The sequence below is a fragment of the Apis laboriosa genome, unplaced genomic scaffold, assembly GCF_014066325.1.
Source record: "Apis laboriosa isolate Shangri-la unplaced genomic scaffold, ASM1406632v1 scaffold85_cov150, whole genome shotgun sequence".
Lineage (NCBI taxonomy): Eukaryota > Metazoa > Arthropoda > Insecta > Hymenoptera > Apidae > Apis > Apis laboriosa.
Genome location: NW_025224636.1, coordinates 169622 through 183767, shown reverse-complemented (window position 1 = coordinate 183767; position 14146 = coordinate 169622). Strand labels below are relative to the sequence as shown.

The 14146-nt window shown below is 33.0% G+C and overlaps 1 protein-coding gene across 3 annotated transcripts in view; it reads right to left on the bottom strand.

Moving 5' to 3' along the window:
- Positions 1-3745: 3745 nt before the first annotated feature.
- LOC122719596 (protein kinase C-binding protein NELL1-like) overlaps positions 3746-14146 on the bottom strand; it is a 69797-nt gene continuing 59396 nt past the window's right edge. For all 3 annotated transcript variants that reach the window (XM_043945545.1, XM_043945546.1, XM_043945547.1), the window contains 4 exons: positions 13754-14131; positions 13379-13638; positions 12705-12947; positions 3746-7038 (listed from right to left, as the gene is read on the bottom strand). In XM_043945545.1, coding sequence (XP_043801480.1) covers positions 6187-7038; positions 12705-12947; positions 13379-13638; positions 13754-14131 — 1733 coding nt within the window. In that variant the 3' untranslated portion in view covers positions 3746-6186. The remainder of the gene's footprint in view (positions 7039-12704; positions 12948-13378; positions 13639-13753; positions 14132-14146) is intronic.

Here is a 14146-nt window from a genome sequence, read left to right as displayed (position 1 = left end):
CGAGTTGTGACCATTTCAATGACAGCGTTAAGTTTAGTAAATAGTTAGACAATAGTTATGACAATTAGTTAGTTTAAAGAGCACGTGGTTAACAATTTTACAAACTCGACGTTCAGTTGTCGACCGCCTGTACCCTGATAGGATAATCAAAATGAACAAAGATGACGATGATTAATTTCGGCAGTGACGATTGCGCCAGCCATTAGTATGCGTATAGAGACAATAGTATAATACTAGCAACGATTCGTTTGATTTGTCTGGTTCGATGTTGAGCGTGTACCAGATAGATTGGGACGCTGCAGCCACTTCTGTGGCCATAAAATAACAATGTGACGAATAGAAGAAACGGATAAAATGTTTTATCGTTGGAAAAAAATCCTTGGTAGATTAAGAAAGTATTTGCTCGACATATCCAAGAAAAAAGAAAAAAAAAAAAAATGTATTTGTTATTTTTTCTTTCAAGTTTCGTATTTGTTTCGTCTTTGCAAAGGTTAGGCCACGAAAGTTAATGCAGACTCCGCTGATCACGCATGTACATGACGAGATCGAACGAAACAGTGACGATGACGGTAACAATTAGTGCCAGTTAGATAGTAACGGTAAAAACGTCTACGTGTTAGCACAGAGTAAACTGAGACTAGGCTGGCTGTAATTAGATCCTCGTTAATATTCCTTTAATTTAAAAGCGCTTACTAGTTAATCGTTGTGTAGTTAATTACTTCGGTAATAAGTAATTAGGCATTAACTAACAATAGTCAGGAATAACGTGGTAAATTGTTATTAATAATTAAGTAACACTATAAAAGAGGTCTTCCAGAGCTGATCTCTTTCGCTGTTTCTTAACTACTTATTTCTTTCTTTTTTTTTTTTTTTATCAACAGTTTTTAGAGTTCGTTTCTCTTTTTGTATAGTTTTTTTCCAGTGAAAGGTAGGTAGGTTTTTCCATATTTCATCGTTTTCCTTTATCGATTTTTTCGTTTCTTTTTTCTTTTTCTTTCTTTTTTTCTTTTTTTTCTTTTTTTTTTTTTTTTTTTTTTTTTNTTTTTTTTTTTTTTTTTTTTTTTTTTTTTTTGAGTTTTCAAATCTATCCAAAGTATGAAGAGCAACGAGTGAATGCTATTACGATTAAATTCGCTATGGCACGCGACATTGGCTCAGTTTATCGCCGCCCTGCTTTCAGGTATCTACCCTACCTAACGATTTATACTTACATGTCCTATCTACCTCATAATGAGATCTGTCTTGGCTATCTTGTCTAATCAAATAAAGGACAACGCACGAATGATGGCGGACAAATGCCACGTTGCCAGAAATAAGTTAATTGTTAATTCCTCGAAGGAGACTTACGATTCCATCATGGCGATCAGAATTCAGAAGTTCATTGAATAATTTTTTGTTTTCTCAAACGTAAAATACGAAGTAATTTTCATTAATTTTCCCTTATTTTTATCTGTTCAAAAAAATTAGAATAGACTTTGTTGAATGTTCTTAGACTATGATGGTAATATATAAAATATTATTATAGCAAAACGAAAACTGGCAACGGAGCATTCTATTTATCTTCTCCTCTCCTCTTCCGGCCACGCAACGTTACATCTAACATAGTATATCTTTAATAATTAATATCGTCTCTAATTTTCAATGATTCTGATATTTCCTTTTTTTTTTTTTGTCCTTTTTCTTTCGTTTCCACTTATACATTTATATAATATTTAGACTCGTCCTTCCTCTTGTTATCCCCACTCCTCGAGATTAATTTGTCGTAAATGCTTAACACGATTATTTATCGATAATACAATAATTAATACAATTCTATTTATTTATCAATTAATTGTATGCTAGTTTACGATACGATGCGCCGATCTCTTTGTCCCGTTCTCGTCTTGGAATTTTGAAAAACATTGCGAAGAGAACAAGAGAGAGAGAGAGAGAGAGAGAGAGAGAGAGAGAGAGAGAAAGAGAAAGAGAGAGAGAGAGAGAGAATATGTAAATATATATAAAACGATTTAAAGAGAGAAAAAATTCAACGTTGGTCTTAATTTTTGAAGATTTCACGTGGCAATAAAGGTTTTAATTTATCAATATCAAAATAATCCGAGAAAATTTCCTTCTCTCTTCATCATCCATCATCATTCATCATCATCATCCTTTTTTTTTGTCACACATCAATAAATTCGTGTCATATATTGATCTCGTTTTGACTTGGTGTCATTAAATTGTTAATTCGTTCGTAATTAAATTTCAACGAAGGAAATAACCTTCTGATACTACAATTTGTTGATGTATGTATGTGTATGTACGCCTCGCTAATATGTTGTCTAATATTACACATCCTATATACAATCAGAGCAACGCAGCGTGTTCATCGATCAATTTGTAGATAATAGTGATTAATTTATTACCCAATGCACGTTTTTTTTTTTCGATCATTTATCATATTTATGCGTGTGTATATGTGTATATCTTGTTCGTGTACACGTACGAAGTGCACAAGGCTCGTTGTTCAATTCTTTTTTAACTTGAGGAACTACCTGCGACCTTTTCTTATTCTTCATTTCTTTTCGATGGTCGCGATGGAAAATTATATATATATATTCTTGTATGTAAAAAAAATTGAAACGAATCGTCGTCATTTCGTACGAGTGCTCTGAACTTCGAAGTCGCATGACTGGCCGCCATCTTACGTCAATTTTTCGTTGTTTCACGTGACGAATTTTATAATACAAAATGGCTGTCCTCCCCGCCAATTTTTCCACGAGTCAGTTCATAAGATTGAATTGATAATAAGATTGATTTCCTCGAAATTTTGTTGAATATATATTAAAAAAAAAAAAAAAAAAAAAAAAAAAGGAAGAAAGGAAGAAATCAAAGGTTTAAGCATGGTGGAATACTAGAGGGCAACAGCCGCCACGCGACTGTGACTAACAAATGTTCGTGTTACACTAATGAAAATCCTCCCTTATTATGTATAGAGCAACACTGGTTCCGCGCATCTAATAGCTTTCTTTACAAATTAAGCCGTTACCTTTATGTTATTGCACATCGAATAAACGATTACGAATGTACGCTTCTTTTGCCATTAATTGATTCATTATTTGAATGCTTCATCTTTATCCTTATTTACGTATATATATATATATATATATACGTACATGTATGTTATATTAATGCCTTCTCTTCATGTATATATATATACTGTACTATACAAAAAGTCTTAGGTCATTTATATTATTGGTTTTATTATTGTTAACTAAATATGTATCATACATATGAAATATTCCATATTTTATCACATAAAAATAAATTTCTATATTTGCTCATTATCTTATTTTCTTGGTTAATTCAAAAATATTAAAATATAAAAATAAATGATAGAAAATGATACGGTTTACGATGAAATAGAAAAATGGAGAACAATTTTGAGAAAAAAAACAATTGCAAAGAAAAATAAAAATAACACATATAGAATATTATATTTTAGATAAAATATATAATATTTTAAAGTAATTAATTCTTGCATTAAACATTTTTTAATTAAATAATAATGACAGAATTAAATATTAAAATAATATAATATAAGTATCATAAAAACAAAATATTCTTGTTTGATAGATGACCTAAAACTTTTATACAACACTATATATATTTATATATACATATGTGTATATATATATATTATATTTATTTATTTATTTTATTTATCCATCCATTCCTTGCTTCTTTAATTAATTAATTTATCCACATTTTTATTTCTTCGTTTATTTATATATTTATATATATATATAAATATTTATAAATATATATATATATATATTTATATGTTTCTCTCATTTTTTAGTGCCTACTTATTGTTAATCAAGGAGGAATGTAGTCGTAGTGATCGCATTGGGTTGAGCGAGATAAAGAATCGTTCAAGCAAACCGGCACGTTCATCGTCCGGTATGCAACTTATAATTGAACAGAATATACCCAATTACATTGGTAAAAAATTAAACGTATTCTTAATTTCAATCGAAAAGATTTGCATATAAATTCAATTAATAACAATGCATTTTTCAAAATACTACTTAACTCGAGCATCTCACCTTATTTTGTCACTATAACTAAAAACAAATCTAAAAACTTTCTAACCTCTTCTTTTAACGGATTCAAATGACTTTATATTTATATATATTATATATATAATTATCGTATCATGATCAAACAATACTTCAATAAAGTACAAATAAAGTATCTGAAATGTAATTTTTGTTTGAAATAATCCAACGAACACGTTTAATTTTTCACTGTATAAATAGTGAAGACTAATGGATGTTGAATCCTCGGAGGCACAGGTTGCGCGCTCTATGATTCGACACATATGGATCAGGCATAAACCATGCAGCGTTTCAGAACCAGAGAAACTGAACCGGCTTATAATTGGCTCTCTATAAAAAAAAGCAGTGTTGTTATCTCTCTCTCTCTAGATCTTCACGAAAATCGGAATCTTCGCGTTATCCTAATACATAACGATGACTCTTAAACGTTAACGTTTCAAGCGTAAAGACTATATGATTTTTTATCCACTTTATTTTTTTTTCTTTTTTTTTTTTTTTTTTTTTTTGCCCTTTTAATTAATCGCTTCCATTTTATCCAAGAAGACACGATCTCTATAATGTCCGCATTATAATTTGGTGTATATCGCGCGTTTACCTTATATTGTCGAGATATGATCCATTGTAGAATATTCTTTTTTTTTTTTATACATATATATGTTAGGTGTACACATACTTTTTCCTTTCTTTTTTTATTTTATATAATCGACAAGATCGATCTCGATTCACATTACTCTATAAATAGAATCGTTTATGTTTCACGCATGATTCCGTATATTGAATATACATCACGTATATATATATTTATACATATATATATATATAATATACATATATATATATATTTGTATATATTAATAAGTATATTACGGAGCTCTTCATAACGCATTTCGATAATTTTATTTCTTTGTCCTTCTCGTTGGGATATTCAATTCCTTACGATAAATTACTAATTCCTAATCATTTTACTTTTTTATATTCTCGTCTTGCCTTAAAAACAGAGAACACGATTCAAATTACACGGTATTAGCCTTTCCGTTGGCGAAAAGACGAAGAAAGACACCCTTTCTTTTTTTACTTTTTTTTTTTATTTTCTCGTTTTCCTGTTTATAATTTTTATAAGGCCCAAATATTGTGCGCTACCTGTTCAACATGGAAATTATGCCAAAGAAAGGAATCGCGAAAGCGTGTGATCGGTGTTGCTTTTTTTCAGAGAACGCTCCGAAGGACACCGCGCGTCACGGGCTCAGTTTCTCGATTCTCTCTCACTTGTGTTATGCTTGACCCAGCTCAAAACGCGAGGAAAGACATTTCGTCCGATCAACGATCAACGACAATGACGGATCCGCCCTCTGTTCGATTGTTCGATCTCTTCGGGACAAGAAAAAAAAAAAAAAAAAAAAAAAAANAAAAAAAAAAAAAAAAAAAAAAAAAAAGAAAAAAGAAAAATTTAAAAAGAAAGAAAGTAATCAGAGGGAACATATCGAATCCGCGTATGTCATCACAAACAGAAACTTCAACTTCGTTCTCGGTGTTGGCTGGCTCACATTTTTGGCACACCTAACTTTCCTCGGTCAATCATTACTCCTCGCTGAACACTGTGTCCTCGAAGCGTCAAGCTTGACCTAATCTATATCCAAACTCGAGTATCGATAGCTTTTTCCACGTCCTATCGTGGCTCAAGTCAGACAAGCACAGACCACAGATAATAAGAAATATATCTTGATAGACGATCTAGATACGCAACGATTTCTGGAAGTTGGACGAGGATCGATTTCGTCAAGGAAACTGGACGTTCATCCTTGGTATGTTTATCACGCTCGTTGCCCATGATCGTCGAACAATCAAATCCATACGGATTCCCCTTGTTGTGCTTTTCAATGTTTCACTCCGTGGTCGCGTTCCTCTTGTTCAGTGCACTCGCTTCCCTCGACAACACCCTCGATTAGACGATCATAGATGACCATAGAGAGAACGCTTCTCCAAACTCGCTCCTATATCGGGCCACGGCCCAGTTCCCGTGCTACACCCCTTGGAATGCCTTGCCAGTGTTTATTTCTTTCTCTTCTAACTGTTCACGCGAGCGTCAGCCTCAGGTGGCACCACTGTTGCGCGCCACGGATTCTCCGCCATCGCTACGCCGATGGTGCCCTCCTGTTGATGCCGGCTGACGGTAACCATTTGTGACCACATTCTCGCTAGTACCGTTACCGTTACTGGTTGAGACGTTGTCAGCTTGCGGCTCGATGTTTGTTGCGGCTCCAGATGGCACCAGCATTGCGAGAGGTGACGAGAACGACGATAACGATGACGAGGTGGAGGAGGAAGAGGAGGAGGATACAAAGGACGCATTGCTGCGCTGACGCAAGTTCCCGAGACTGTTGTTGTTGGCCGCTTTAGCGCGTTGACGCCTCGATACGGACGTCTGCGATTTGCCCTCGTATTTCGTGTTCGGAGCTTTAATCGTCGTCGTCGACGACGTCGACGCGGATGTAACGCGTTCAGGCGCCGACGACGACGTCGTCGCTGCTCCAGAAACCAGCTGGTACCTGGCTGTCGGTAAAATTTGCTGTTGTTGCTGTGTTTGCACTCTGACGTGACGACCGTCCCTCTGTTGCTGGGATGGTTTTGGCAGGTTGTTTTGTACGTTCCAGTGAATTTTTCTGATGCTCGACCCACCACCGGCGGCGGCGTTGTTAATGGATGAGGAGGAAGAAGACGATGCCGACAGGAGGTGAGCGCTGGTGACTGGTGTTGCACTAGCGGAAGCGGTAACCGCTGATACAGCTGCTTCCGATGCACCATCAACCATCGGTGACCGCGTAGAACTCTGTAGACTGCGTACGACAGGCTCAGGAACAACGACTGGAGGACGTTGCTGCTGCTTGTTGCTGCCCAGATCGCCAGCGCAGCCGTAATCGTAGCTGCAGCATAGCTGCCCGTCCTACGGAGAGGTTCGTTGGACACTGGGTTAGCCAACGGCGAAACGAACGGGACCAAGCGACTGTATCGTGTTCGCCTGACTTTCGCCCTCTTCCGTTTCTTTTTCAATCAATTTATTTCTTTTCGTTCTTTACAAAATTCAACGCGAATACTCCCTTGTCCGCGCGAAAAGTCTTGGTATACGCGTGCGTGCTACCATCTATCGGGTGCGTGATGCAGTTATAGAGGATAGTCAGAAGCGGGAAATTTTGAAATTCTATAAAATATGATTTAGAAATCTAGCGTGATCTGCAATGTGATTGTTTTTTTTTTTTTTTAATATTTTAGCGAGCTATCTTTTGCGAATTCAAAGAGAGGATATAATAATTTTGTTTGATTTAAATATTTATCCAGAAAACCTACTAAGGAAGTGCGTCTGACTTTGACGTGAATTCGTGAGCGTGCATAATCATTTTTCATAGGTTAGAACGAATTATATGAATCTAATGCTCGTTGTATATGATATGAATCAATATTCGTTGATTTGTTTTATGAGAAAGCATGTGAAGAATAATCGCGGATATTGTAATCATCCTGATTAACTCGTAACTCGTTGGTCCAAGACTTTTCGCATTGCTGAAGGGGATACTCAGGTAATCCTCCACATAATATGTAATTCATTGTTTCGTCGAAATCGCGTACGACGATTGCACGATGAATCCGTTTGCGGTGAAAATTTGCGTCCTTTATATATGCTGATGGATCAGATTCGATGGATCTTTCTCGTGCACGATTAATAAAAATATTGCTTTTACAAGCACAAATTACAAGAACTCGACTCATAACAATCATGCTCTGACATTCGGGAAACAAAACAATGAATTTTCATAGTATGTATTTGACCTTGAGGATACCGTATCTAGGTTATCACTACTTCCAGCAATGATTTTAGCAAAATGATTAAATCTTATGATTTTTGATCAATAATTTGTAATTAAATTCACAAAGAAAATAACATATATTTTCAACTAAAAAATTCTTTTAAAATCTAATTCATATAAAAATATAGATTAAAAATTATGTTTTGCACAATTTCAAACGTTATATCTTAGATTTTATCTTTTTCTTAAGAATGAGTAAATTTTTTATCTTATTTTTTTCTTTTTCTTTGCCAGAATCATTGCTAAATAATACTCGATAGATAGAGAAAGAGATTCTTGGTGCTTCTATCGAATCTCGAATGCAGATCAGAGGAGGGTGCAAAAGAGGCTCAAGTGTAACAAAATCATAATAATAATAATAATAATAATAGTAATAATAATAATAATAATAATAGTAATAATAATAGTAATAATAATAATAATAGTAATAGTAATAATAATAATAGTAATAATAATAATGATGATAACAATAATAATAATAATAATAACAATAATAATAATAAAGGAAACACAAAAAATGAATTATAATGCAATTCTGTGTACGTATATTTGTACGTGAGCGTGTGTCTGTCACCACGTGCGTCGTGCACCCGACCGATATCAAATATTTTAGAAATCCGAATTTATCTCTTTTTTTTTTTTTTTTTTTCAATTTAACGACAGTGCATTTTTAATGTGCGTTTTTGAATCGAATGAATTGAAAAGTTAACTGTATTTTTTTTAGTCAGAAAAAAAAAACGTGAGGTGAATCGGTACATGCGAATCATTGTAAACGTGCATTCAACCACTGTAATTAAAGTGGAGGATCGTATTGAGCATTCTTGATCGAACGATCGACAGAAAGAAATATTGAAACAATAATAATACAATAGATTTAAATTTATCTTTTATTTTTGCAAAGGAAAAAAAAGTGCAATCAATAATATTAGAATCAATTAATAATAATATTTCATTTCTTTCCATTGCACAAATTTTTTTTACTTTTTAATGATAAAAATAATTAACATTCATTTTTTTTTTTTTAATAATAAATAAATTTGATATTTTGAATTTAACGTTAATAGCATATTGATTATTAACTTAAATACGAATACAAAATATTTATAAATACATATTACGAATCGAATTAAATAATAAGATAATAATCGTCTTCGGATCGATCAAGAGTAATTCTGAATATAATTCTTAATACGAAACATGCGACGTGCTCGCGATTTAATTTTACTCTTAGAGTTAAAACTTTCTTGCGCAGTGTCAATGTCTACTTGTCTATGCCACACGCTGTCAAAAACGATCGTATATAATATATTTATTAACGCCACCTTCTCTTTTTATACGATATACTATTAAAAAATTTCAAACAAATCAAATAATTAAAAAAAAAATCACCAATATCTAAAAACTTAAATGAATTTTAAATACACGTGGCATAAACGATCAGTGCATGTAACCTAACGCAAGAAAACGTCCGGAAAGGTTCATGCCTGGTGACCAGCGTGCGGCGATCAACGAACGCAAGAGACCTCTACGAACGAATGTACCAGGGACATATTACTAGATTACTTCCTCTAATGGATTCTAAACGAACTATTACGACAGAAAAAGTAAACTCGAAACGAGGACTCGTAGATAAGAAGCGATTAAATTTGGCCAATGGCCAAAAAGGGGAGAAAAGAGGTATCAAGTGCTATTCGAAATAAGCGGACAGAAGAAAATAAAAGCATTCGAGCTCGAGTGACAAGTGAGAAGTAAGAATAAAAGAACAAACATTAACAATAAATAAAAGAGAAGAAAAGGCGGGTAGAGAAGATTATAGGTGAGGTAGAAGTGACGTGATTACCGATGCACACAACACGCGCTATTGCTCACCAATTGGGCGCAGTACGGCACCTGCAAGGATACCCATCGTTAGGCTAGTCAGGTTAGACATTCACGGCTGATGTGTATTTATGTTATGAAATGATATGAGATTAAGAATTTCGCAGCATGATTACACAACACTCCGTTCGCTCTTTCTATGTTAATTATCTTATTTTAACACATCAGCCCATCTCTCCTCGTCGATTTATTTCAGATATTCACGTTTAAACGTATGTCTGACTTAATTATTTTTTGTTCTTTGAAAATTTGTTTATAGATTCTATGTGTAGTTACTTTTTTTCCTTTTTATCAATTCATTTGTTTATTTTTTTAATAATTTCCTCATTCTACAATTTTATAATTTACCAAAACATATTAAACAAAAATTAAATATTAATATTATCAATATTTTTGCTATTGATTCTGTTTTCTTTCTGTTGTGTAAAATAGATTATAATAAATCGACGAGGTCGAGGTCATGCTACGCTTAGTTGTAAATGAAATCGAATTGAAAATTAGTCGTTATTAGGCGAATATACGTACTGAACACGATCCATGCAGGGCCGACCCGAAGCAATAAGAGTTTTTTAACTCGAATCATATGAAAAATAGATCAAAATTGATCAGAGTTTTACGTTTTGCGCGCATGATTTCGGTTGGTACTACGCGGCAGTGTTCAAAAAAAGTTTATATGATATGTAAATGATCACCGTGATATGTGAAAATCTAACGATACGATAACTTACGATTTACCCATCAATATTTATTTTTCTTGATTTTCGTTCAAGCTATTTAATATCTGATTCATACAGTGAGCAAAGGTTAAAACGAAAAAAGAGAGTATAATAATTATACAATTGATTAAATAAAAATTACTACAAAATAATAATAATAATAATAATAATAATGATTACAACGATAACAATAATTAATAACGGCTTTCGTTTCTACGTTACGTACAATACGTGATTATTTTGATCACGAATAAACATGCATATTAAATACACATATGAATATACGGTGCCGAATTGAAGAAATGTCGTCTTTCTTACTTAAAGTGAAAGATTAATAGTATAATAATAATTATAATAACAATAATAATAATAATAATAATAATAATAATAATAATAATAACAATAATGAACACTGCCGCGTGCAAGGCAGCTAACGAAAAAACATTGCACATAATAGTCTACACTAACTTAGGGACGCCCCTGAACGTATCTCGTACGCTAGTATTGATAAAACAGATATCCGAGTTGAAATAATTTACAAGTGGTGAATACAGCATCAGATAATTTGCATAATATTAGCACGACGCAATGGTAGCTCACGCCGAGAGAACATATTTCTAAATAAGTTTAATTTAATCCAAGACTTCAGCCTTTGAAGCAGGTTATCTGTAATTCTTAATATATACTATATTAAATTTGATTAGATTCGATTGATTCGAATAGATTTTAATTATTAAACTATAAATGAGTCTTAATCAGTTTTAAGTACTCTAATGCCAACTTAAATCTAGCTTAATTCTATTCTATGCTTAAATTTTATTCTACTAAATGTTAAGGTTAAATTATGTTTCAACTACTTGCATTTTAAATCAATTCATTCTAAATTTTATATTGTTATCATTCTAAATTACTCTAATCAATCTGATGATTATGTGAACTAAAACTATATTATGTGTATAAGTGAGATTATATGATTCGTCAGTCATCATTCATATGTACTTCAAAGACTTTAAAGAAAATAGAATTTTGAAATAGAATTTAATTTCAAGTTTTCTCTCAGCGTATAAAGAATAAAATTTTAGCGCAATTAGGCTTGCAAAAAGTTGACTCGCGTTATACACACCGCAAATAATGGCATACTGGAAATAAATGATAGTCAATATATGTATAGGTACCTTGTATTATACGAGGGTTACCTACTAATACGATAAAAAAATGACAGTGAGACGAAAACAAAGAGAAAAAAAAAAAAATGATAAAAAAAACAAATTTATATATGTTAATGTGTGTGATTTTAGTTAAACATGTGGCGGATAATTTATTATAAATTAAAGAAGATCATATAATAGTTATTATTTTCAATAGTTTTCAAATTATTTACAAAAAGTTAGTAAATTATTTAAAAAAGAAATACAAATATTATATTATAAATATAAAAAGTTAATAAAATATCATTTTTTAATTAATTCAAAAATTTCAACAGATACAATTATATTTACAATTAAATAATTAACAGATATGTTAAATAATTACAATGAATGCTAAGAACTATTCATACATTCAGAATGCTAAATAATGTTAAATGGTTTACTTCAGAATTTGAAGTTATCGCAATTAAAGCTTATGAAAATATAGATAAAATTATTTCAAGTACAATATTAATCCGCCACATGTATTATGTAAATATATAAATGTATTTTAAATGATCGCTTCCCGCACAGCAACTGGTCGCACCTCGTAGGAACACAGTAAACGTAATTGATCAGACGCAGGACAGATCCACGGCTAAATGAAGGCGATATTTAGTTTTTTATTTATTTACTGACCTTGAATATCTTGATTTCATGTGAAAAGAGAACACGATAAAAAGAAATTCTTTCTAACATTTATCTATGTTATAAACAAGTGTTATTAGATAACATTTTATTACAAAGAATATATCTTGTTTCATCAGCATAAAGAAATTAGAAAAAGAATATTCTGCTAAAAAATGATTATACATTATTAATTTTAAAATCTATTGTTTAAGGCACAGTTTCTCCATAACGATTCGTGTCTCTCTTTCCTCACGAACCCCCCTATCTTATTCGTATCTTGTGAGACGAATGACTCTGCGGTCCCCCGATGTTACCACAGCCGGACATCCTTCTTACCTTGCACTCGCACGTGGTGCACTTGTCATGAGGATCCTGCCAGGAGCTGCCACTCTCGTGAATAATTCCAGAATAGCTGCAAGGTTGTGGCCTAGTTAATATCGAGAGAGAAGTGTCATTTCCAAACGTTTCTCTCGCGCAGGGATCGTCTTCACAACGAGGACAACAATCCCCATCCTCTGTCACAGGGTTTGAGCAAGTCACTGGTGGACATTCCATTTGCCAGCAGTCTACTTCGCCGTACTGAAATAAATCATGTGATAATTCTAAACATTTCAAATTATAAAAAAACCTAAACTTTTAAATAGAAATTATTAAAAATAATATCTAATTTTTTTTTAGAATTTCTTTTTAGAATCTAATTTTTTATCATAAAAGATAAAACTTTATGATCCAGATCACTTATTTTTGAATATAATTTTATTCCGAAATAAAAAAACTCGCTCAGAATCGCTCAGAAAATAGTAGCGATATTATTTTATAATTAAGATAATGATTTCGAATAAATATAAACATTTATGATTTTCATTTTTACGAAAGATAATTGCTTATTGCGGATCAAGATTGTTTGAATAATATATTCTATTTAGCAATAATTAGATCATAGAAGATTAAAAGTGGATGTTATTAAAAAAAAATGAAATCGATTATATAATTTTTATTAGTGCCATTACCAGGCATTCACAAGTCTGACATTGGTATATCCATCGTTCGCCACTTCTGAAGACTAGATGATGAAGTTCTTGATGCCTACAAGAAGCCGCAGGATCGCATTGCGGACAACACTTATCCCGATGACTTCCCGGAGCGCTGCAATCGCAAATCGGGTCCCTACATGTAACAACGCCATCTTTGCAAGTGCATCTCCTGCAGGGATTTTCGGCTGGTGCTAGAGTTTCTCCGTTTTTCACTTCTTGATTTTCGAACCAGCAACCTATTAACCATACAATATCTTTACTTCTCCCTTATAAATATTTTTCGAGTTCTAAACCGTTAAAACTCGATAATGGAAAAATCCCTAGAATTATAATATAAAAATATATACTTACTCAGTCTACATTCCTCCATAGTACTATTTTCCTCTTGAAGCGGGCAAATACATTCATAACCACCCTCGGTATTGACACACTTAGCGCTAGGATGACAGGTATGCCTCCTCTCGATCGTTTGGTCATTGCACTCATCGATATCGAGACATTGTGTACCCTGAGTACTATCATGGAGGGCGCTTCTGTAACCCGGTTTACAACGACAATAATACCAACCGGGCATATTGAAACACGTTGATGATTGATGACACCGATGCAAATCACTCGCACACTCGTCCAAATCTAATTCACAACTATTGCCTATGTAGCCACGCCGACAGGAACACCTTCCCGGCGCCACGCATTCACCGCCATTTTGACAGGTTTGATTGCAAACAGCTAAAGAAGATGAAC